The 25,679-nt window shown below is 53.9% G+C and overlaps 2 protein-coding genes across 6 annotated transcripts in view; both read right to left on the bottom strand.

The window, feature by feature from the left end:
• Positions 1-19,890, bottom strand: part of LOC122392199 (serine/threonine-protein kinase N-like) — a 131,367-nt gene extending 111,477 nt beyond the window's left edge. For 2 of the 5 annotated variants that reach the window (XM_043386802.1, XM_043386805.1), the window contains exon 1: positions 1,542-2,361. In XM_043386802.1, coding sequence (XP_043242737.1) covers positions 1,542-1,613 — 72 coding nt within the window. In that variant the 5' untranslated portion in view covers positions 1,614-2,361. Of the gene's footprint in view, positions 1-1,541; positions 2,362-19,621 lie in introns of those variants that run through there. The other 3 variants (XM_043386804.1, XM_043386806.1, XM_043386803.1) reach the window with 3 other exon arrangements.
• Positions 19,891-20,929: 1,039 nt separating this feature from the next.
• LOC122392186 (prion-like-(Q/N-rich) domain-bearing protein 25) lies at positions 20,930-24,833 on the bottom strand. The gene is made up of 3 exons (XM_043386789.1): positions 24,692-24,833; positions 24,205-24,366; positions 20,930-23,961 (listed from the first exon to the last, which is right to left on the bottom strand). Exons 1-3 carry the CDS (start codon positions 24,722-24,724, stop codon positions 21,325-21,327), a joined length of 2,832 nt encoding a protein of 943 aa, XP_043242724.1. The 5' UTR covers positions 24,725-24,833; the 3' UTR covers positions 20,930-21,324.
• Between the last annotated feature and the right edge of the window lie 846 nt (positions 24,834-25,679).

Raw genomic sequence — 25,679 nt, 5'->3', positions numbered from 1 at the left:
AGAAATCAAGCGAAACAGGCGCGGTACGGATGAGCGACAGACGTAAAGCGGACGCGAGATAGGAGCAAGAGAGGAGCCATAAAGCGAGACGACAGATGGAGCCCGGTCGACGGCCATCCAATCCAAATTCTCGCCGATGCTTTCCCCATCACCAGCCATCTGCTCTGGTGAGGTCATGACCCGAGCGGGGAGAGGTAGAAGCGGAACTCCGCCTCACCGGGCCGACGGCGGCGCCGGATACCCGAGATCCGAGAACGAGGGCCGGGGTGAATGGAAATAATCTGTCGGCGACTTCACACGGCTCCGAGGCTGGCGTTTGGTCCATCAGTCGTCATCGAGGATCCGTCTCTGCCGTCGCTATTACCACATAACCTCGAATCGAGGTTCACGATATGGGTTCAGATGAATCTAGGCAAGGTCTTTGACCTAACCGACTAAAGAGTCAAACCGTGACATGTCGGTTAGTTTGAGCGTCGATTCCTGAGATCCGAGATTCTCACCAAGAATCAGAGAAATACAGCTGAAGTGAGTGTAGTGCATTTCAGATCCCGCGTCGTCCGCCTGCCCGCAAGTTCGTTGGACGTTGCCAAAGACACTGCCAGTCTCTGTCGTCTACGCCAGCTCCGACAGCCTCTGGCCAGTCTCTGCAGTCCGTGTACGGGTCTGTACAGCCCTCTCACAGTATCTGGTCACCCCAGCCTCTGTGTCAGACCTCAGACCGGCGCTCCGAGGGAAGACACGCGGCGCTCCGAGGGAAGACACGCCGCCCGGAGCCCCGGGCGGCGGCGGCGGCCCGCGCCGAGCTGACACCAATGTGCCGACCGCCGGCAGCCCCGCGGCGACCGCTGCAATCTGCATACGGAATGACCCCGGACAGGCACGCTCAGACTCGCCGGTCAGCTCACCGGGACTCAGACCTGGCTCACGGGGCGGGGCAGCTCTCAGTGGCTCCTGGGTCAGCCCAAAGTGGCTCTTCCCTAGCTCAGCTCACTGGCCTCTTCTCTGGCTCAGCTCACAGGGTGGATTAGCTCACCATGGGCCAAAGGATGGGGTAGGTAGCATGCTTATACACATTCGATGACAGCACAAAAGCAAATATTCTAAACAGTCATAAACTGGGCTACTTCACGTGACCCACCATAACCCAAATCGCGTTATAATATCGCAAATATACGCACCCTATGTAAATAAATAAATCAAACCACGGCGTTCCTGACCTGTTCCAATTTTAGAAAGCCGAGGGCCCGCCTAGCCGACGTGACCCTTCACCTTTTCATATAGTTCTGCCCACATGATTCGCCAAGTGGTGAATGGAAAAGAGGCTAACGGATCTCGGCGAGGGAGGATGCCTCCAACACATGCATGAGCCAGTCGGACAGAATATGGCAGTGATTTAGCTACAAAGCACCACATCCCCAGTCAGCACACGTTCATTGGTCTCAGGCACGTCACGAATTTTCAGACACGAGTCATCGTCTGTCTGTCTGACTTCGAGTCAGGACCGTGGGAGTCGATGGGGTCAGCGGCGGAGTTGGACTTACCATAATGTAGAGCAGACTGTCCACTCGGGACCCGTAGGAGACATGGCCTCCGTAGCCCCCAGTTAGAACCATTGTGGTCCGCCGGCCGGTCAGCCCGACCTGACCTGACCTGACCTCACCCGGTCACCGGTCAGAAGCCGCGGCACTCATAATTCCGAACACCTCTCCGAGTACTCTCGGACACGCCGAGCACTAAGAGCACTCCAGGCACTCGAGCCACTCCAGGCACCCCCTGAGACACTACCTCAGCTGATCAGCTGACACTGGGCACTCGAATATGCTCAACTCAACACAACTCTTCTTCAATCACTCGCCTCACGGCTCGTCGCAGTACATTGCTGGAAGGACCACCTCACTCAGCGGAGGTGGACCACCTCGAGCCCCACCTCCGGCCTTTGGACACGTCACCACAACTAGCCGGTTAACCTTACCGACCACTCTGCAAGCCCCGACGGCCAACTGTGCGATGTCACAGTACGGCCAAACTGAGGCCAGACTACGTCCACAGCACGGATAAGGGCGGACCAGCCGGCTCTCACACTGCGATAAAGTCAGAGTCAGCTGTGTCGTCCGACTGTACTGACCACCACTCCTCTCACAGCCACAGAAGCAGAGCTGCGTAAGCTCCGCACCACAGAGCTGTGTCAGCTCGCAGTCAAGCTACGTTATCTCTGCCACACAGAGCTTCGTCAGCTCGTCTGCAGCTCCCCACACAGAGCTTCGCCACCTCGTCACCAGCTCACCACCAGCTCACAGACACTGAGGCCCCGCCGCGGACGCACCGACCTCGGCTGGTCTCTGACGCTGACTGGCGCCGGACGGTCCAGAGGCGAGTGGCGTCGAGCGGCCAGCCAGGGCCCGGGCCAGCCAGCCGGCCGGCCGGCGGGGCGGAGGCGAGCGGTGGAGACAGAGGTGGAGGGAGGTCGAGAGAGGGAGGTGGGTGGGTCCATGGGGTAGAGGGTGTGAGGAGCTGAACTGACAGGATGCGGAAAGTGCAGGAAAAGGGAGGCGCAGAGTACGAACTGAAGATGCTGATTGGGTGTAGAATGATAAATCACTTGAAGACAGAAGGACGGAAAAGGGGAACGAACATGCGATCAAGAAAAGTGATAAAAGGTTACGGGTAAAAACTAAAAAGGGAACAAAAAAGGCGAGTCATACAGAAGAAAAAGACAAAAAGATGTATACTGAATATGGCGGACATTACTCAGGAAGGAGCAAGGAGACGGTAGGTATGAAGAATCAGCTGACTGGGTAGAGCAAGGGAGGCCGTCTGGGCAGAGCGGTGGAGGAGCGCCCGCCCCAGTCGGACAGCCGGGCCGTGGGATCGCGACCGATGGCCTCCAGTCGGCCCGACACCTCTCTCCTTCCAGCCGACCCCTCTCTCCTTCCACCCGGCCCCTCTCTCTTCAACCTCGCTCTCTTTCCATCCACCGGCGGCGTTCGGCGAAACCCGGGGAAGGCACCGCGAACCCACGTGGCTGGCTCATAGACACCGAGAGAGGAGGGGCGGCGCCGACGGGAGAGGGAGGGGGGGGGGCGGCGCCGGCCAGCGGAGGTGGGTGGCCCAGACGGGGGCGGAGCAAGTTGGCAGTCGCTGAAAGAAGACCGATTGCAGTATTGTCCATGGACTGACTACAGCGAATGTCGCAACTGACACTGCCGTGCCTTCACCTGGTCAGATCGACCTCCAAGTCAGGCCAGCCCAGGTCACGTCAGGTCAGGTCAGGTAAGGCCATATCAGATCAGGTGGAATTGGTATGCACTGAAGCCGTTCCAGGATTATTGCGCCTCCACGATACGTCCGCGAATGGTGTCTACTGTCTATGCACCAATACCGGGGGTCAGAGGGGTCTGCAGTTGGACTCTGAGAGCGCCCCGGCGACCGAAGCGATGGTGACCTTGCCGGCTAATGCGTCGGTGACCGAACGCCACCACCCCTGGTGGTGATGTTGGTGGTGGTTGTGATGGTGGCAGTGGTGACTGGTTACTGTCGCATCTTAAGGTCAGGGCCAATACATGCAAAGATGAGACCTTTCCAGCACCAAACTCCACGAAATAGATCCCACAACCCATCGTTTGGGGCATCCATCTCATGACCACATATCCCAGTCTACATGCAAATCTGTCCAATCACGGTCCATCCGCATCTTTCCACATCACAATTTCATCTAGCCGTGTCTCCAAAACCGTCCATTTTCCATTCACATCGACAAAACATCCGACAGGGCTGGACTGGCGGTTGGTAAAGCGTGCGCGGGGGCGGTGCCGGTCGCGTGGGGGCGGGGGCAGATCACGTGGGCGGACGCGGGGGCGGGTCGGCTCATCTGTCCCGTCCATCCCGACGAACGACGCGGGCCGTCCCGCCGCCGTCGGTCGGAGGTCAGTCGCGTCGCCGCCGGCTGCGGGCCGCTCGTTAATAACCATCGCCGTGGCTCATGTATCGACACATGTAAATGGCGAGGTCATTAGCGTCCGGCGCCGCCAGTGAAAGTACTCCGAGAAAGAGCCACCAGCTCTCCACCGGTGTGAGCTATGGTCTACCACTGGGAGAATCCCCACACAGCTCACAGAGTGAAGCTGGCCTAGTTTACATTCGCATGAGATAACCCTTTGTTCTGAAGTTAATTACCAGTTCGTGAGCATCAGAAACAAACTTCCGGCACTGAACATCTCACAGTGTGGGGCGATTTTCACACAGCTCAGGCCGGCGGCCGGTCCATTCGGGTCTATCTGAGATCGGCCGGGGCCTCGGTCACACTCTCCCTCCCGCCGGGGTGGGATGTGGAAACAGACACCTCGCCCCGCACGTCACGGTGCTGCCCAGGGGCTGGCGGCGGTATCTACATACGCGCCACAGAGCCGAGCGTTAGATGGGATAGGTACACCTCCATGGATGGAAGACTATACAAGACAGCCTCGAGGGAACAGTCGTGTCTCATACATACTCATGCAAATTGTCCGTAGAACCATCAAGAAAAACGTTGTCATTGTGAAACAGACAATCTGCCTACTCACCACACGATTTCGGTTATTTCGAAGTGGGTATCTGACAATCATGACCTATTCAAAACCGAAAATTGTTGGTCGGAGAAAAGATAGGCGGCCCTGAGAGTAAGCACTCAAATCTCAGCCCACACCAGGCCGACCCAAGGTCTCATCCTGGGCGGGAGGGGACACGTCTCGGCCAAACGAATCACTAGAAAGTGCGTACTCCACGCCGCCTGTACCGCCGGCGGTCTCTGACGAATAGTTCCGCGGCCACAGCCGACACCGCGTGGGCGTCGCCGTCAAGGGCGCCCACCGCGGCGCCCAGAGACAGCCGCGAGATCGGGAGACGCACTCCAGACACGACCGAGAGACGCGCGAGACACGCGCGAGGCATGCGAGAGACGCGTGCGCAGTGTGTGAAAGATAACACACATGCCAGCCAGCGAAACAGAACACCCGAGCTGCGTGATACGCACTCGATCTCCCCGCACCAAAACCCTGACTCGGGCTATTTCCCAGGCTCCCGCTCGAGCTCTCCCGAGCTGCAGCGCCACGCCAGAGCTGCGGCGGCGTCTGCGGCGCGGATTACCGCCCTCCCGACCACCGATCGTGGGCTAATCCGACTCTCAGCTCGCTAAGGTCGATCAGGAGGCCGGAGAGCCATTTAGCAGCCAGTCCGTATAAGGAGCCGAGGTGTAGCCCGCAGGCGGTGAAGAGAGGCGCGGCAATATCCCAGGGAGGCTGGGACGGCGGGTAGGCCGTGAGCCTGGCACGCGTCGGCCGGATGGTGGGGGTAGTCTGAGGTAGTGCGGGCAAAAACTCACCTCTGCATAGATTAGAGCGCGCAGCGAGGAGAACTCGACTCGCTCCATCGGTAAGCAACCAAAGTCGAACCACCCGTCGTCGATGCGAAACAACACTTCCGAATCAAAGGTCACTCTCAACCAGCCGGTCGTCAGCGAGCTTTTCCGAGTAACGAGTCCTGCGAATACCCGCTGACCCCACAACCCCGGCAGGTCGGCAGAGCAGCGCGGTCGTGCGCCGACGGCACAGCCGTGTTTAATTAGCCAAACAAGCCGGGGCTCCGTTTACACGGCCCACGCCCATCGTTCATTAGTTGAGCGCCGCGTCTGCTGCCCACGTCGACGAGATTGAAAACACGGCGTGTGTGCTGCTCGGAGAGAGAGAGAGAGAGAGAGAGAGAGAGAGAGAGAGAGAGAGAGAGAGAGAGAGAGAGAGAGAGAGAGAGAGAGAGAGAGAGAGAGAGAGAGAGAGAGAGAGAGAGAGAGAGAAAGAAAGAAAGAGAGAGAGAGAGAGGGGGATCCACACACGATTTGGAGAGCAATGGAACAACTGACACGTGGCGCAAGGTGATCCGACCTGTCCCAACCTCACCTATCCCGTCCTGTACCGTTCTTTTCCGTCCCAAGCCGTTCAGTCCCAGCTCGGGGACGCAGTCACCCCGCTGGACGGTAGACACTGCCGGTGGATTGATGTTATTCTTCCATTTCACAGCGAACAATTCACTTTTTTCTCGTTCAGTTCGAGAGTAGAAACTCCCGATCGGGCCACCCCATTGTCATCCCGTCTCGCCTATGCTCTCCCTCCCTCTCTCCGCTCTCGTTCTCCGCTCTCTCCCCGCCCCTCTCTCCCCTCTCGGCGGGGTGCCGGACCGTGGCAGTGCGGTGTCAGCCGTGGCTGACCTCTGACCCGACACCGGGTGTCAGGTGTCAGACGAGCAGTCACGACCCAACCGGCCACCGAGGAGCGCGGTCAACAACGTGCAGAAGACGAGACGGGGAAGAGGCGGCCTACAGAAACGAATGTTACTAACTAATGAAAACTAATAAAAACATGGCTTGCATTCTTCTGTTTTACACTACCCAGATGCACCAACATCTATCAAAGGAACTCTGCATCTATGTCTCAAGTCCAAGTTTCCCTACATATAATCACATAAAATCAAGTGTCAGCCAAAAAGAGTCGACGAATCGAAAATCCCCTAATCACAAAGCCTCGGCATTAGATCCAGCTCCGGCCGGTTTCCTCTGTTCAGCGGCGTCACCCGTCACCTATCACCCTGAAAAAACACACTGTGAGTCCGACGCCGCCCAACGATGGACAGTGGAGCCCCGTCGGCACACTGTTTACGGTATATAGGACCTTGCTGTTTACGCTCGCGGCTAACTGGCCGGGTCATTAGCGGGGATCGTGTGGTGACGGTACGCTGACGGACGTAGGAGCTCAGAGACTGGGTCGGTCTGACAGAAAGGACAGCTCAGAGGCTGGGTCGGTGTACCAGAAAGGACAGCTCAGAGGCTGGGTCGGTGTACCAGAAAGGACAGCTCAGAGGCTGGGTCGGTGCATCAGAAAGGACAGCTCAGAGGCTGGGTCGGTGCATCAGAAAGGACAGCTCAGAGGCTGGGTCGGTGTACCAGAAAGGACAGCTCAGAGGCTGGGTCGGTGTACCAGAAAGGACAGCTCAGAGGCTGGGAGAGAGACTGAGAGGTTAACGAGTCAGTCCATTAGACTAGAAGTCAGAGACTGTCGGGAGAGTCCGAAGGACATGCAAGACTGGGAGGCGCACAAGCCACAACCTGAACCTGTCCCAGTGTCCCACCGATCGTCAGCTAGAATAGTTATTCCAGCGTTCTATGAAGGATGCATGCCTAACATGAATGGCGTCGTTGGCGTCGTACCATGTACGAGGGGGTATCGAAAAGTTCTGATCATCACCATGAATTAGATGTGATAGAAATTTGATTTTTTTACATGATGTTCATTACTCCTTTACAAGTCACCACACACGACCGCAAACTTATTGCATCGTTTCTTGAGCTGCCTCAGGCGATCATTGTAGGACCTTTGCACTGTCCCGTAAATCACTGCTCCACCTCATCAATGACGTCATATCTGTCCTTAAATCACCGGCCATACTGTGAATTCTTCATCTCCCGTAACAATCAAGAGTCAGTTAATACCCGGCCAGGTGAATTTCTTAGATACGGTAGGATTTAATGTCCACATCATGTTGTTTCTTCAATCACAACTCAGGACGGATGGGCGGGGGCGCTGTCGGTGCGGATAAAACATCTTTCTTGGGCTTTTTTGCGGCGATTCTGCTTGAGGCCATCTCGCAACTTCTTCAAAAGTGTGCAGTAGTGCTTGCTTATCATTATCCGACCATCATCAAGACAGTCGGTAATGACTATCCTAGGCCAGATCCAGAACACTGACAGCATTGACCTTCCATATCGGCTTCTGCATCTTCGCCTTTTAAGAAGGACAGATGTGCCGTACTTAAACTTCTTGATCATCTTTTTGTCTCTGAATCATACACATAGACCCAGCATTCGTCACAAGTCATCAAATGATCGAAGATGTCTTCAATTTCCTTAAAAAGGCCTAGTTTTTATTTCGAAAGGCCAAGACGCATTTTTCTCTTGAACAAAGTAGGCACACGAACTTCTAAGCGGGCTGACTCCCTTATAGTCCGTAGTTCTTCGCTGATAATATTTTCAGGCACTGCCAGCATTGAGACCTTTCTGTTGCACAATCATCTGAAAGGTCACACGACGCTCTGTAAGGATGAGGTCCTCCACTTCCTTCACAGTCACCACCTTGTCGGTCACTGGTAGTCACTCACTTCTTGACTCCCCTGCAAGGGCCATGCAACCAAGTTGAAAATTATTTCTTCATTTTCGGTAAGTGCATGAGATGGGGTTTCCTCGCCATAAACTAATTTCACGTTCTTGATGTATTTTCTCAGTGTGATACCGTCTCAAATGCATTAGTTGGATGACGGTTCGCTCCTCAATGGGCCCAATACTCATCTTTTTTACTTCTAAGTCTCTCCTACATAAGATAAAACCACTTCTCAGGATTTTCTTTTCGGGAACATTGTTCTTAAGAACCAAATATAATACCAACCAAAAATCATCAAAATCGGTCTATATCTTCTATGTGATGATCAGAACTTTTCGATACCCCCTCGTAGCATGCTTCTACGCTTCATGTCTCGTTCCTCATGAGTTATCAATGGCGATACAAGCTTTGGCGCCAGCCGGACCCAGCTCATCTTTGGTCATACACATGCAGGTAGGTACAGACTTTTCGGACTCAGCTAGCTCTGGTCAATGGTCATACACAGTGAGCAGAGCCATCAGACCCAGCTCACCTCCAGTCACCATGCGCCCGCCGGCGGCGTTCCGTGCAACAGATCCGGGTGAGTCCGCAGTCCGCAGTCCGCCGTCCCGGCACTCCCCGACCATTCCTTCCCACCCCCGCCCTGTCCGGCAGACCGGCCGGCCTGAGCGGCCACTTGAGCTCTCCGTTCGTTCCTCGTCTGCCGCGGTCAGTCGAGAGGTCAATCCCGGATCACCCACGCCTGCTGTGCAAAACTGACCGGGTGGCCTCTGGTCTCAAAACCTATGAAGTCAAGTGGAATTGAGAGGAGTCAAGTCTGGCCATGTCTGGTCTCGTCTAATCAAATGTTTCCTCCAGTCATGTCCTGCTCTGTTCCGTCTTCTCTTGTCCTGTCTTGCCCAATCTCGTCATTTCTCACCTCGTCTCATTCCTTTTGTCATTGGGATGGCACGCGACCCATTGCGATCACGACTCGACTGATCAGCCAGCAGCGGCGATTGACCTGCGCCAGTAAGCGACAGTAAAGGCAGCCATGAAGTGAATGAAGTGCTCTCGCTGACAATTGATTGAGGACTCCCTGACTGAGGACTGACAGTCTGCGGGATCCACAAATATACACACCACTTGGGCCTGCTATTCTGCGCACCCACAACCCCCCTCTAACCGTCACAAACTCTAAATCCTGGTACGAATTGTGGCCATGTTCTGTGGGTTGTCTCTAGCTGACAGTCATAAAAACACAGACGGACTAACGTGTCAGAAGGGGTGACAAGGAACAGGGGAGACCAGGGACAGATGGAATGGACACAGATGGCACAGCCGCTACATCCGGCACCCTGTTGGCAGTAGAAGCAATCTTACAAAGTGGCGTGGAGAGGATTTGGGAGGCACTGGTTGAAGCTAAAAAGCTACTGCAAAATGTGTCGCAAGCGTCTACGTCCATCAGAACTTGGCGTTGTCATGAGTCATTCAATTGACGTGGATGCCCATTCACCAGAGCTGGTGCTCTCCAGCATCATTGTTAATGCTGCCAAACGGTGTGAATAACAAACTAACTACGCCACTTGCAAAGATAACTGCGCCACTTGGAAAGAATGGGCCCAGTGGCCGGCTCCGCTGGCGGGTTCGGCTCCACCGCTCGGTCTCAGGCTGACCGCCGGGTCACGCCGGGTCACCGGAGGTCACGGCGGGTCAGCCCGGAGGTGCCACTCCGGTAACGGGTTACCACCCCGTGATGCACTGCATAGCGGCACGGTGGCGGCCACGTCCGGTCAGAGGGCCGGGTTTACACCGGTCAGAGCGGTGGGGGTTGGATTCACACCGGTCAGAAAAGATCCGCCTCACACCGGTCACCGGTACCGACTACAGCACGTGGTCCGCAAGCTCGTGAACAGGCAGACAAACTTCTCACAGGTCAAAGGCCACAGAACTTCAACGAGCTGCCAATGAATAGCGAGATCATTCAACCGGCACTGCTGACAATCTCACCGAGCACCGGAAATCCTCGAGAGCCTGATTTGAACAACATCGGCAGGTAGACCGGGTACCCGCATGAGTGCCGTGCGACCATTCAAAACTCCTCACGGGCCCGTCTCAGACGACCCGACCCGGCCCGGCGGGTCTGAGGTCACCAGTCAGCTGGTCCGCATTCACACCACCACCACCTCTACCGCCACCACCTCCGCTGCCACCTATCCCGCCGCCGCCGCTACAGCGCTAACGGACAAGTAATTTCGGCAGACGGCGCCAACCGTGCCGGGCCGGACCGGGCCGGGCTCAGCGGCCAGCCCAGGTCACCGGTCAAACGGTATGTGAGCCGAGGGCCGACACCGGACGTCGGACAGCCGCCGCCGCGGGGGTGCTGCCGGCGCCATCCAGAGCTACTCAATAGAGAGATAAATTGACCGTAAAAGTATACTGCGCAAGGCAAAAAGTGCGCGCTCGAGGATGGTGTGGTGTGATGCATGAGGTATTTGGTTTATGATTGTTGATCTATGGGTAGCGATAGCAAAAAATGCGGGCCGGAAGACCCCTATCACATTTTACAGGTAATAAATTTAACGCAACATTTCCCAACTGACCTATAAAATTCATTCATGGTACAGCCGTTTTTCGACAAACCCACATACCTAGTTCAGCTTGGTAATGATTGTTTCCCAAGATATGCCACAGGCCGCACCACAGTAAACGAATCATGATAACCTAAAATATCGGCGTACCCTGGTACTTCCAATAACAGCCAGAGTGCTATGACCGGGGTAACGCCCCCTCTCCCGACAGAGCAAATACCTCCCCCGGACAGGGCAGAGCCAGTCTGTAAGAAGTCTCTCCGACCCCACCGGCCAGCTCTGACCCGCGGGCCGTATCTGACCGGCCACCGCCGCCGCTGTGAAATGGGCCGCGGACGGCGCTGGACGGAGAATGGCACGCGCCTGCGGTGAGGTCACCAGACATCGGCCGGTGCCACGCCGCCTTTCCCCTTTCCCCAGCGCTCTAGCCTCTACCGCTCATCCACTCTTTCCCCATAGTTCTCCCATGGCTTTCTCAATATTTCACCTGGATGCTTGCTCTACAGTCTACACTGTTCGGTCTCCCCTAGGCCCGCCAGGGTGCAACTGCCATGCTGTTGCCATAATTTGAATTGCACGGTGCCACGACTTTTATGCTGGCCCCCACTGCTCCATCACAGAGTTCAGGGCAGCTGCCCGCCGGCACACCTATGATCCGGTTGGCTGCACTCGGATACTGTTAGCGGACTGTTAGCAACGTTCTGCCAGCCTGACCTGCTTAATAATATGGTATCAACCAAGTATTGCTGAGCAGACTGGCTCGAGACCCTTCCATCATATTCCCTCTAGTTCTGAGCGACCATAGATGCACTATTCTGATGACTAAAGAAGGGAAGACATTGTCAGCTTTGCCATCCGTTCTCTGACGAAAATATGCCTGGCGAGCAGGTAAAGGTTAGACCAAACCTCTGTGCACGCTAGACAATCGTGGCGCGCTGGGAGCATACGTCGACGATCGTGGCGCTCTCAGAGCATCCGTCGACATTCGTGGCTCATCCCATTAGCGTGTGCCGGTGGCGCGCGCCGCGCTGGCCGCCGGCGCGCCGCCGCTCGCCGCGAGATGACCGGTGAAAGTCTGCCGGGTCAGCACGAGCAGCGGCTCCCACGCTCCGGCTGCCCATCTCCGCCAGCGGAACTCCGAGCGGACTCCGCGCGGAACTCCGCTCTCCCGGAGAAAAGGAGGCGCACCTCTCGCCGGACGGAGCGGCGCCATTTCGCCTGTATGAGCGGGGTGCGATTTTCTCCAGCCCACGCCGGCCAGGAGACAGGTCACGTCAGGCGGCGGCCGTCTGATCAGGATAGAGTGGAAAATGAGGTGGAATTTCACCGTCCCTGAATACAATAGGAGGGTGAGGTGGTCCCGGATTGCAATGGAGAATAACCCAGACACTCAGACTCCGATCAACCCAGAGAGAGGAGTTCTGTCAACCCTAGCGACCAATCTGTCAACTGTGAGACTAGTCTCTTAGCCTAGTAACCAGTCCGTCAAAACTAGTCCGTCAACCCCGAGAGCGGTCTGTCAAATCACACCGCGGGTATCCCGATCAGTCATCTGACATCAGACACCCCGCCACCGCCGGCTCTTCTCTCGCTAGCTCGATCGGCCAGTCGGTCGGTCGGTTGGCTGTAAGATGGATGAGGCTGTTACAACATCTTCTGAACAGAGGTGCCGCCGGCGGCAGCGGCCACACTCCGCCCAGCTGATCTCTCGGATAGGTGGGGGCGTCACCTTCCCGCCCGCAGGGGCCAGAGACGTGGTGGGTAAGTTTCCATGGTGTGATATCGCTCAGTGACTGTTCATTGCGGGCATAGCCAAAGCTGTGCCAATTGCACTCGACGGGAGAAAGACGCATGGCGACGGACGTTCAACGCTAGTCCAGGTCAAGTCAAGTCAGTGCCGTAAAGCACAGACCCCGAGTCGTCTGCTGTTTCTCTTTTGTTACCGGCGCAGCTGTCTGATGACTTTCTACAGAAAATAGTACCTGATGTAGCCGCGTCATCATCCACATCAGCGGCACTAGCGACATCAATATCAGACAACCATTTAGTAGCCGCATCACTAGCCACATCATCGCTTGCATCACTGCTCACATCAGTGGTCCCGATGCGGCCCATCAGAGGCCATCACAGTCAGAAACTGAGCGGCGCACGAGCATTAGCCCCGGAGCGGGGAAGATGTTTAGATCTGCCCGATTACCAAATACCCATGTCCAATCGAAGATAATACATGATTGGGTGCGATAAATACGCATGAAGAGTAAGCTTCGCGGGTCGAACGCTCAAAATTCCATACCGCATCAGCCGTAGTTTTGGTTCATAGAAGATTGGTTTTAAATAGCCGTAGCCAGCACATTTGCTGCGTAATAGCGCGTCCGCATTGGTCAATCCGTCGTGAAATGATCATGCGAACGGGCGATCTGGGCGGAAGAGCGCGGTGGCGGCGAGGATTGATGGTCAGACTTTCCCCGGGCGTCCAGCGGGGCGGCCGGCGGGGCGTCGGAACGGACGGACGGCAGTTGAAGACCCGGGAGACGGCACCGGGCAGTCACGGTGTGACACTGGACGCATGTGTAGTGGAACAAGCGTCAGGGACAATGCGCAAGGAGTAGAGATGAGAAGTTCGGTGGCTTAGATTGGGCTCTGAAGATGCACTGCTATCCAGGGCTAAGCGTAGCTCTGCTTAGTTCTGTGCCATACCACAGAGTTCGGCACTGGTCCAAGTTCAGCGCCGAAACAAGACCATGAGTGACTTCAGCTGCTCTCCTGCTCCCCTATGGAACGCATCTGAGTTCAACGCCACGCCACGCTGCAGCCATGAGTCAGAAATCATTACCCTCAGTCACACACAACTCCCCTGAGCGCTGACCTCCTCTTCTGGGTCAGCCAGAGCCCTCCTCAGCACCATACCACCACACCACAGCTCAGTGTAGGAAGGCACACCTCCACACCTCCTCACCGGCTCTGGAGCCGTTCTCACGGCGGCAACGGCTCGCATGTCATGGTAATAGCCCGGTAAATAGCCTGGCCAACAGCCGCCCCCGCCCAGCCAGCCGCCCCCGCCCCCGCCCAACACGGCCGGGCGGGAGCGCCAACGGCAGAAGTACCGCCCGCCCACGCACGTGCATACTCAGAGAGAGGAGCGCCGCGCACTGCGAAACAGAAATCCATTATTGCGGCGTCAGGTGGGCAAAAACGGAGGTGCTGTGAGCTGGAGGGGGGGGAGTGGGGTAGTCACGACAGAGGCGGAGCTCATCACCGGAGTGGCTGCAGAGGCGCCGGGGGCACCGGAGATGGGTGATGGAGGGTCACTGGGTCTGGTGGTCATCGTCAGGGCAGTAAAACGGCGGACAGGAGCGGCGGATACAAACCTTATCATGGACCCAGGCTCGATATCTAGAATATATCCTACAAGACTCAAATTTGAAACAGAAGCAGACTCGAAGCATTAAGTCCCCGAGAGGTAGTGGAAGGGAAGCATGAAGTCCTTCTTTTGTACCACACTCCGATTATAACGATATCCAGTGACTCAGAAAATCCCCCCTTTTCATTCCAGCACATCACAGACTATCCGGGGTTTCTCACTTCTCTGACGGTATGTCCACATCCACCCATCTTCGGATTCAGCAAAGGACCACATATCACCGAACAGGACACAGCTCAACAGCCCCAATGGACTGTAACAGGACACTGGTGGGGTTGATTGGATCAACGAGATGGGCTGAGAGACGTCATACGTTGAAGCTGAAGTCATCATACCGGCGGCAGATGGGGTGACGTCATCAAACCGGACCGAGGAATTAGGAGTTGGCTCCGGGCAACAGCAAGGCATCACTGGTAATGCCCGGAGGGTGACGTCATCCAGGACCTGGAGTGACGTCACCCAGGACGTAGGTAGAGCTGCCAGTAACTGCCGCAGCTCGGTCATGGGATAAAAGAAATAGATCAAGACCGACCCAGAGAACTATTATCTTTTCACTTATTCTACCGTAAAACATTCACAACATGTGTTGGAGGAACAGCGAGTATCACGGACATCTCAGTATGAACATTCCCTAAACACCCGGCAGCGGACAAGTAACCAAAGTCTCGAACTATCAGGTGGCAAACAGCGCCATATCAGCGGCCAAACCCACAAGGAATCTTCTGAATGTCGCTATCTGTTATCAGACGATCTCAGCCAGCCAGGCAGGCGACAGACCCTGCGCACCATCTAGCGGGGTGATCTGCAACTACAGCCTCCACCGTCCACCGCAGTGGCGCTGCGGTTCAGACGACTGACGGGTGTCCAAAGTGTCAGGAAATCTCCTCCCATTGCAGTACCGTCTTTCCACCACAGTCTGGGACAGTGATTTTTGCACCGCCGATCCCGCTATGACCCGGCGCTCGGCGCCGCTGGCACGCAGTTTCCTCCGGGCTCCGAGCGAACCTAAAGCCGAGGTACGGTCTTCCCCGCCGTCTCAGCAGTCGGTATACGGTCCGTCTCCAGAGAGCAGCATGTGCAGCCTGTATACTATAAACGCTATACGCTATACCGTATACAAGGTCTGTAAATGGTTAGTCTCCTGAGTACGGTACATACATTCTACATACGATATACCTCCGGTATCTGGTATACACGGACAATAAACGGTGGGTCCCTGGAGCTTGAAATATACGGCCAGTCTCAAGTGTATGTTAATTGGTATATACGGTCGATTTCCGGGCCTCTCGCCGGTATACAGTCTGAACCTCGAGTTAAGTATACACTATACAGTCTGTCCCTCGAGTACGTTATACACAGTCGGCTCCCAGTCCTCTCGCCGGTTACAGTATGTCCCTCGAGTACGTTATACACATTCGGCTCCCGGGCCTGTCGCCAGTATAGTCCGTCCTGCCGCCGGTATACAGTCGGCTCCCGGGCCTGTCGCCGGTATATAGTCTGCTCCCGGGCCCGTCTCGGCGCGCTGAGTGATGACACAGAGCCGCCCGGCGCCGCTCGGACGCTTCACTGGCGGACGGTCACACCCCAGTCACAGCGCCGACGGGCGGTCACACCCCAGTCACAGCGCCGACGGGCGGTCACACCCGAGCAGCGGCCGGCAAACAGGCCACAGACGCCGCCTCCTCAGTGATCGTACCGACACCGCTGCTGCAGGACGGCAGCAGAGGGGGAGAGACTTAGGTATGGACACATGCAGAGAGAGATTTGCGTAATGCGTATGGACACATGCAGGCTGGTGTGAGCAGACTGCTGGTGGTAGCCTCTCAGGTTTAGGATTTCAGGATAAGGATCAGGATCAGGATTTAGGATCAGGTTTATGGCATATTTCCTACTTGGGCTACTTGTGCCAAAAGATCGGACAGAATGTGCTTGATTCAGCGGCACAAGTAGAAGGGGTGACCGCAAGTCTGAAATAGCTGCAACCAATAGGATGTGATGCCTGCAACTAGGAGGTGTAGCTGAAATTTCACAATGGCATCCAGCATCAATGTCTGTCATCTCAACAGCCGTTACTGACAGCCTGCCAGTCTCCGCGCCTCACAGTGACACCAGAGTGACCCCTCTGACACCGGCCCACACGACAGGCGGACGGCAACCGACATGTACACAAACGACCCATGCAATGCATCACTGAGCGGCCGTCCAGCCGGCCATTCCGTCCGAAAATTAGTGACCGCCGCGGGCCAGAGCAGGGCCAAACACAAACATCCGCCCGGGGCCGGGTCGGGTCGGGTTACGGCCCGCGGCGGGTCCGGCCGGGGGCAGTGGATGGCACACGGCGCCTGTCACAACACGGGCCGTGGAGAGAGGCGGGTCTCCCCACAGTGACCACGGAGGACGTCCATGGAAGAGAGGGTCACTCAAACTTCATTGTAACGAGACTCAAACTGCACCTTCGCCCATTTATATCACCGTCATGGACAGCGAACTCTTTACACCATTCGACACTACCAGATGAAAAAATAAATAACGATATTCAACTAACACTAACCTTCCTAACCATGCTTATCAATCTTATGGATCAATCACGCATGTTTATCAATTTCGAGACACCACACACTACCACACCCTTCAATACTCCTCCCTCCCCCTTCCCCCCACGGGAGTACTCGTTCATTGCATCAGGAGGGGGGGGGGGGCGCTGTCCAGTGTTTATGGTACCGGCGGACCGCACTGGCACCGACACGGGCCGGTGCAGCCGCGCATACACACTGTGGGGAGTGAGAGAGACATTGGAGTGACCAGGCTATGGAGGGCAGACATACTGGGAGAGTCGAGAGACGCCAGGAGACGGATACTTTGAACACAATTAGAGAGACTATGGTCGAGAGACTGTTCCAGTCGCACTTCCTGACACCTCTAAACTCCTCCCAGAGCAAGATGGAGGAGGTTGGAGCAGGGCCCTCCTTGGCTTTGTAGGGGCTAGAGCTGCCACTGGAACAGGAAAGCAATCTTGGAGGAGTTTAGAGGTGTTATGAAGTGCGACTGGAACAGACCCATTGAGACACTAGGAGGCGATAGGAAGCAGAGTGACCCAGCGTTGTAGCACATACACTGGGAGACATTGGGAGCTGCTAAGGGACACTGAGAGACGCACGGAGATGGGACAGAGTGGCCCAGCTATGGCGAGACATACGCGCTAGGAGAGACACAGGGTGACATTGGGGGGGGGGGGACACTTGGAGATATTAGGAAACAGAGCATCCCAGCTACGGTTTGATGCAAACATAAAAAGACACTGCGAGGTGCCGGCCAGACAGTATGGTGGCACATAGGACAGAGAATAGACAGAGCAGTGTCCTAGGTAGATGCAGAGGCAAGGAGAGCAGAGGATTGGATATTGAAAAAGGAAATCTGGTGAATTGCTCAAGACTCAGGGAATGTCTGAGAACTAAGAAACTAAATGGAATGTGAAACAACTTCTCAGTGCATATTGCTTCAATGAAATCCCACCAGCAGATGCTTAGGCAGCAAGTAATATTTGTTAAATACTGGGTGTTGAGTGGATGTTGCAACATACATTCAACATAAAGGTTCCTGTACAAGCCAATGGTGCAAAATGCAAATACAGATAAGCACATCAAACATGTGCCATGTTGGAGCAAGGATAAGGTGCATTACAGGATAACTGATAGGTGCCAGCACATTCTTCATGAGTACCAAAAACTATGCATTGAAAGGTGTGAGTGAGTAGGAGCAGGAGATCCAGTGGCGGATCCAGGGGGGGGGGGCTGCGGGGGCTGGCAGCCCCCACCCAAGGAAAACTGGCGCCAACTGCGCGGCGCCAATTTTCAATTCGCAACTCATCGGAGTGCCGCATACTAGGACTAGGATGCAAAAATCAGTCGAATAACGTCGTTTCAGTACGCTCCGCACCGATATTTCCAATCGTGTGGTGTCACTGTACATACTGATCCTGGGCGCCTCTTGTCAGGGCCACTGGGCGCCAATATTTCAGCGCCAATACGATGCGACTATGGCGCCCATCCGGGGCGTGGCGCCCAATTATGACCTGCAGCCCCTCCCCAGTGAAAATCCTGGATCCGCCACTGAGGAGATCACTTTGTCACTAGCAGATTCCAGTGAATGGTTTAATAGAACAAAGTTGATAGTGGGAATGGCACCACCATACATATATTGTTCGTCAAAATAGGCACATTTAAAGCATCTGACACCAGAGCATGTGCAAGATACAAAACAGGTACTATTGCCTGAATATGAATATTGTCAGTTGTGCAAATCAGCTTCAAAACAACCTTCAACAAATATGTAACTTGCGAGCTATGTTATCAAATCAAGGAATACAATTAGTGATAAAGCATGCTAGTGGCATATAAGGTGGATCTGATGTCTAGCCTTTTAACAAGCTATGTTTCATTTGCTATATAACCTGTCCTCTAGTCTGCACAAGCAGGGGTCTAAGATCTCATTTCTGAATAAAAAACAAACACATGCTACAATAATGACATAGAGAATGGTAGAAAAGGAAATATGGCCAGCATCAACCAAAAAGAAATATGTGAGCAGCACTTTCACCTCTCACATCCCATCATTTCAACAGCGAACACTGATAAATTCAAGTCAGGTTTAAGAAGCTGTGGCAGCTTTGAGAGTCCATATCTATAAAATGGAGTGAGTGGTCAGCTCATAGCATAGTGAGCTGATGCATAAATTAGGTTGGCAGGACCATTACTGGAAACATTTCAAACTTGCCAAATCAGCTACACTGCCGGTAATATAAAATGGAAGGTTTGGGCATATCTAATTTTTTTTTTAATTGAGGACCAAAATCAGGTTAAACAGGGTAGAGCAGCATCGTAAAAAACTGTGGGTTTTCTAGCACTCCAAATCTGTGCTCCCCCCGCCCTCAAGCACACTATCTGACTTTACGGCAGCAACAGACGGTCACCTGCGCCGGGGAGGTGGACTGGATAGGTCTATTTTTCATTGACATGGGCTGATGTGTTTAATAAAATTTAGCTATTACATTAATTTCAGCAGAAAACAATTATAGTTAAACAAATACCTTTTCTTTCACCTCACTGTGTGTTGCAAACTAAGATATCATAAGTAGCAAATTTGCCTTCTTTAGTGTTACGAAAACCAGGATGCACTTGTAGCTTGTGGAGAGAGGACAAACACAATGTGAACAATCGTTTTTTGGCATAATATTTAAAAATTCACTTATGTCTTCAATCACTCGATTATTTTCCACATGATGACTAGAAAATTGTGAAAATTTGTAGGTGCTTTTGATTGCGCCATAATTGCCACAGTAAAATGTAAATGAAAATGGGCCCACCGAATCATTCTGTGATGCAGTAACTAAGTAAAATATGAAAATACATGAAACCTGATCCTAATACATGGATTGGGTCGTCAAGATGTCTTACCTGAACGCCTAGAAACGAGTTGTTGGGTCCAAGATCCGCCATTTTTTGGACGACTTCGAAACTTGAAGTCTTAATCACCGTCACTTAAAAGCCTAATAACAGAGTTTATCACGCCACAACAGTTCAAATCACACCACAACAATCACTCTATAGCGGTCTATCATTGTAAATTGATTCACTTTTTCAAAAACAACGCGCAAGCACACCCGCACAATCCCAACGAAACAAACTAAAAAACGGCCACACAAAGCACAAGTTCCATTTAGCTCGCATTTTGTTTACTTATTTCTCCACCAGGTTTTTAAATATTGAAAAACAATACACATTTTCGTTCTCAGTTTCGTATTATATTACAGCGCAAAATATTTCAATAAATTTTCGATTTATGAATGAAACAGATTCACATAAAAACATTCATTTTTAAGCACCACACCTAACCTGAACCCGCAGGTGGTACGATTTAGAGCTGCTATTTTACCCTGTTTACAGACCCAGTTTACGGACGTCTGACACGAGCATAACTGCCTGCCACACCCAGGCACTACACGGGCATCACTTTCCTAAATTAATTGATGGAAGCCTTAAATTTCAGTTCATTACAGCAAAGGTACCTATTTTTACTGGTAATCCGGTAAGGCTACTGTAAACCGACCTCCGCAGCCGACCTTCATCCAACATCCCTCCGAGATTCTGCATTCTGCAAATAGTCTTCCTCTCCTATTGTGCACACTGTTCAGGAAGTCGCTGGATTCCGGAATGCTTACTCTGGACTGGAAGACTGGGAATGTGGCCCCGATCCACAAGAAAGGATACAAACAGTCCCCCGGAAAATACCGGCCAGTGAGCCCCACTTCGGTCCCCTCCAAGGTGCTCGAGTCCATAGTGAGGGACCGGCTGATCCTGCACCTGACTGACCATGGCCTGCTGCACCCAGCTCAGTAGGTATGGGTTTCTGCCGAAGCGGTCTTGTACGTCTCAGCTCTTGGGAAGTTCTGGACGACTGGAGCGCAGCTATTGAGGACGACAAACCACTTGACGTATGCAAACTTGACTTTGCAAAAGCTTTCGACCCGGTTCCTCATAAGCGCCTCGGGCCTCCCCCAGCACGGAGCGAGTTTTAAACTTTCGATTTTGACGGTTTGGCGCTCCTTCGTATAAGCGCCCCCGGATGCCAGGTCGCCCCTATTTCGACTTGCCGCCCCCCTCCCTCCCGAAAATTCCTGGATCCGCCCCTGGCTCCTGCAATGTATAATGCCGCTCTCTGGGTGCATCAATAGGCTATCTTCAAGTGTCAACTTCGATCAAACCCAAAGCTAGTTCAATAAATATTTATTGCGTACGATGCAGGACACACAATGCATACAAGAACAAAAGCACAAATAAGCGCACGCCAACGAAACAGTGTGGCAAAACAAGCAACAATTGCCATAAACATATGGGACAATAAGGCTAAAATCCTTTAACAACTATGCCTCTGCAGTGCAGTGGCGCCTGAGACACATTAATCTTATTTCTCAAGAACGTGATAAACCTAAAGGGTCTAGAGCTCGCGGAGTCTATCATTTTTCCATCAAGTACTGGTCTTTCGATCATTTGTTTCTCAGATGACTTCCTCCATTCATGGCCTCGCACCTCTCGTTAATGTCGAAGATCTCTTAAAGGAAATAGTTTACCGTGGGTTTCCAGCCGTTTACAATCCCACCTTATCTGCGTCCACTGTCATCCATCCCCGTGCCGTCGCCGTCCGGTTGGAAGGCGCACACTCCCCGCTGACTCTGGGAGGTACACCGCGCCAGGGCCGGGCCGTCCGTCTCAGAGTCACAGAAGGCTCCCGACTCGCACGTGGCGGAGGTCCGGCAGCAGTTGCCGACGGGGATCCGCTCCAGACACCTGTCGTCGATACAGAACCTGCCGGAGCCGCAGTGGACGTCTCTCGTGCATGCCACACACTCGCGCAGGCCGCGCTTGCAGTGCGTGGAGGCGCACTGGTCGTCCTCCTCACACTTGGCGCCGAGGGGACTCTTGGCCTGACAGACGCCCGCCTGGCAGAACTCGCCGCGGGAACAGTGGGAGCGGCTGGTGCACTGGACGCACACGTTGCCGCGACACTTGCTCGAGGAGCAGTCCGAGTCGTGCTTGCAGGAGTGTCCGAGCGAGAGCTTGGGTCGGCAGACGGACTCCTTGCATCGCTCCTGGGCGGCACAGTCGGCGTTGACGCGGCACTGCACGCAGAAGCCGCTGTACCCGCACAGGCCGCTCACACACTGAGTGTTGGACTCGCAGTTGTCCAGAAGGTCGGCCTTCGTCTCGCAGAGGCCCTTGTAGCTGCAGAATTCCCCCGGATGGCAGTCGGCCTGCCCCTTGCAGTGCACGCAGGTGTTGAGCTTGCTGCACTTGCCGGACTGGCAGTGACTATAGGCGCGGCAGCCCTCGTTGTACAGACCCAGCGCCTGGCACTTGAACACGTTGCAGAACTGGTGACCGGGGCAGTCGGAGGAGCTGCGACAGTTGACGCAGAGACCGTTACTGCAGATGTCCGACCAGCACTGATTGTTGGCATTGCACTTGCTGAGAGTCGGCAGGCGCTTCTCGCAGCGGTAGTTGTGGCAAAAGTGGCCAAGCGCACAGTGGTCGTCGTTGGAGCATTCGGCGCAGAACCCGCGACTGCTGCACACGTGAGACTTGCACTGGGAGTTCTGCCAGCAGGAGATGCTCGAGTCGTCGTCCGCCTCCTGGCAGACACCGTCGCGACACTTCTGGCCGGGCGGACAAGGTACCTTGATCGAACAGGACTTATGCCGCCCCGTCACATCCGTGCACGCGCCGTCCCGGCACTTCTGGTTCACACCACACTCTGAGTCGCTGTGGCACTTCTTCGACTTACCCGGGGTACACTCGTTCTCCCAGCAGGCGTGGCCGAAGGGACAGTCGGTATCTTTCTGGCACTGTCCAGTCTGAACAACCGTGCACTGGTTCGCCCTGCAGACTTGTCCGTGGGAACACTGGGAGTCGCTGTAACATTGGTTGGCCTGTCCCGGCCTGCATTGGTTCTGGAGGCATTGGTGTCCAAGAGGACATTCGGCATCATGGTTGCACTCGTTGGGCTGGACGGCTGCGCACTTACCCTGCAAACAACGGTGACCCTGTGGGCAATCGGAATCGGTGCGACATTGACTGGTTTGTACCGGTATGCATTGATAGTTCTGGCATTGTTGACCGTAGGGACACTCTGCGTTGGTGGTACATTGGGGAGTCTGGACCGTCTTGCACTGATAGTTCTGGCATTGTTGACCGTAGGGACACTCTGCGTTGGTGGTACATTGGGGAGTCTGCACCGTCTTGCAATGATAGTTCTGACATTGCTGCCCATAGGGACAATCTGCGTTGGTGGTACATTGGGGAGTCTGGACCGTCTTGCACTGATAGTTCTGACATTGTTGACCGTAGGAACACTCTGCGTTGGTGGTACATTGGGGAGTCTGCACCGTCTTGCAATGATAGTTCTGACATTGCTGCCCATAGGGACAATCTGCGTTGGTGGTACATTGGGGAGTCTGGACCGTCTTGCACTGATAGTTCTGACATTGTTGACCGTAGGGACACTCTGCGTTGGTGGTACATTGGGGAGTCTGGACCGTCTTGCACTGGTAGTTCTGGCACTGTTGCCCGTAAGGACACTCTGCGTTGGTGGTACATTGATGGGTCTGTACTAGTACCACCGGTACCACCGTGCATTGATAGTTCTGGCATTGCTGGCCATAAGGACACTCTGCGTTGCTGTTGCATTGATGAGTTTGCACTAGCACCACCGTACACCGGTAGTTCTGGCATTGCTGGTCGTAAGGACAATCTGCGTGGCTGCTACACTGGTTGGTCAGTTTCTGCCTGCACTGGAAATTCTGACACTGCTGACCGTAAGCGCAGTTGGCGTCGCTGTAGCACTGGATGACCTGAACGGCCGTGCACTTCCCCTGCAAGCAGCGTTTTCCCAGCTGACACTCGGCGTCGGTTTGGCACTCACTGATCTGCACCACCGTCCTGCACTTGTTCTGGAGACATGTCTGGCCGTACGGACAGTCGCCCTGGGAGCGGCACTGGACACACCTGTGGTGCTCGCAGACAGAGGTTCCGGCGCACTGGTGATCATTGGAGCACGGCACGCACTTGTAGTTACTGCAGACCAGTCCCGCGCCGCAGTGGGCGCTGCTGGAACAGGCCACACACTTTCCGGAGAGGCAGTGGCCGTTGGCGCAGGGACGGGAGTAGTCACACTCCTTCGTCTTGGCCGGCACATAGACCACGGGGATGACGGAGATCTCACCGCCGCCGCATCCGGCGCCCTGAAAAACCGACAGGGACATGTTATGGACTGGTATACGGCACATTTTGAATCATTATATCAATTAGTGTCCAATCATAAAAATATGTTTGTCCTTTGAAGTTCAGCCCACATTAAACGTTAAAAAATAGCACAATATTGAGCACAAATTACAGACCTCGGCGGTCACGCTTGACAAACAAGAACACAAGACCCAAGGCGTCACACTAAAGGTCCCCTTTCGGTTTTCCTGAAGTTTTCTCACCTGACACTTGACTATGGGTCGGCTGGTGGTTGTGGTGGTGGTCAGGCCCAGCCAGTTGTGGATGTACTGGAAGAGGTACCGTCCACTACGGTGGGAGGTCTCTGTGCCATTGCCGCTGGACGTCTCTGTGGAGTTTTGGGTGTCGGCTGCAACGCACACCACCTGGCAGAAAAAAGGAAAGTCAAAGTCGGGTCATTGGATCGGAGGTAAAAAATCCAATAATGCTCAACTTCTGATGTTTATTCCCACTTCCTATAAGTGATGATAATTTTAGCTAACATTTTTATTGCCTCTATAGTTAACATTTTATGACATCTTTATCTATTAAAAAACCAAGACAAATAAAAAGCAATTGAAAAGAAAGAAGGAAAGAAAGAGAGAATTGAACGCCTGTCAACATGATCCCATGCTAAGGTGAAATATTGGTAAATACACTCTCTTTACCGTTACCCTTTACCAACTGTCCGTCTCTCCCCATAGCACTCACAATTAACACTCCGATACACGTTCGCAGCAGCATGTCTCCAACTGACCGTCCCCGTCACCCAAACCAATGGCCACTGCGCCAATCAGTCCGGGGGTGGCCGGTTAAATACTGCGCGTGACCCGGCCCAGTCCCCACACGCAGAGTTCCGGTCCCGCCCTGGTCATCGCACGCACTCATTTCGGCGACAATCAACCGCTCGGGCGACCGGTTCCCTTAAGAAAAGTGTAAATCTGGGGTCGTAAGACCGGCTTTGCCGCTCCGATCTGTCGCCAGGTCAGATGTCCGCACGCCGAGATTGTCGCGGAGGGTTGTTAGGTGAGGAATGTGTGGCGAAAGGCGGCGCCATCCGCCACTGTGACACGTGCCGCGCGGGGTACTGCAAGGACACTCTGTCGCCACTAGTAAAACACTGCAAATTCAAAGCGTGTTTGGGTGTTAACAGCAAAATATTTGATCACAGGACTATAATAGAATGTACAGAAGCCATTTCAAGGATATGAGAACCTATAGGAGGATGTCCTCCGATAAAGTGATGAACAGCTACAGTCGGATTTCTGTCCAATGGATGGTGGATTTCTGTCCAGTCGGATGCCTGTCCAATCGCTTCATCTTTAATGAAAAGCGCACGTGAAGCCTCAACACATTAACCACTTTCTAGCTAAAAATATCGTCCTACCTTGACTTTACTTTGTACTTTCTATTCTCTCCTATTGCTCTTCTCGTGTCGCATTTATTTGTGCTCTTACAACGATCCTACAGGCTCGACTTTAGTGCTATTCAATCACAGCCCACATCATAGTTAAAGCCACCGGTTCTATGTCACATATGTTCGATGTCCGTTTTTCATCCTCAATAAACAATTGTTTTGCAAAGTGATCAAGCCTTCTTGTGATCGACAGCCTTGTGATTCCAATTAAGCTGCAATGACATGAAATGCGGGCGAAACATTGATTAGACAAACATTAAGACAATAGTATATAGACATTGC

The sequence above is a fragment of the Amphibalanus amphitrite genome, unplaced genomic scaffold (assembly GCF_019059575.1).
Source record: "Amphibalanus amphitrite isolate SeventyFive unplaced genomic scaffold, NRLGWU_Aamphi_draft 000474F_arrow, whole genome shotgun sequence".
Taxonomy (NCBI): domain Eukaryota; kingdom Metazoa; phylum Arthropoda; class Thecostraca; order Balanomorpha; family Balanidae; genus Amphibalanus; species Amphibalanus amphitrite.
The sequence above is the reverse complement of the archived record's forward strand: the minus strand, read 5'-3'. Positions and strand labels throughout refer to the sequence as shown.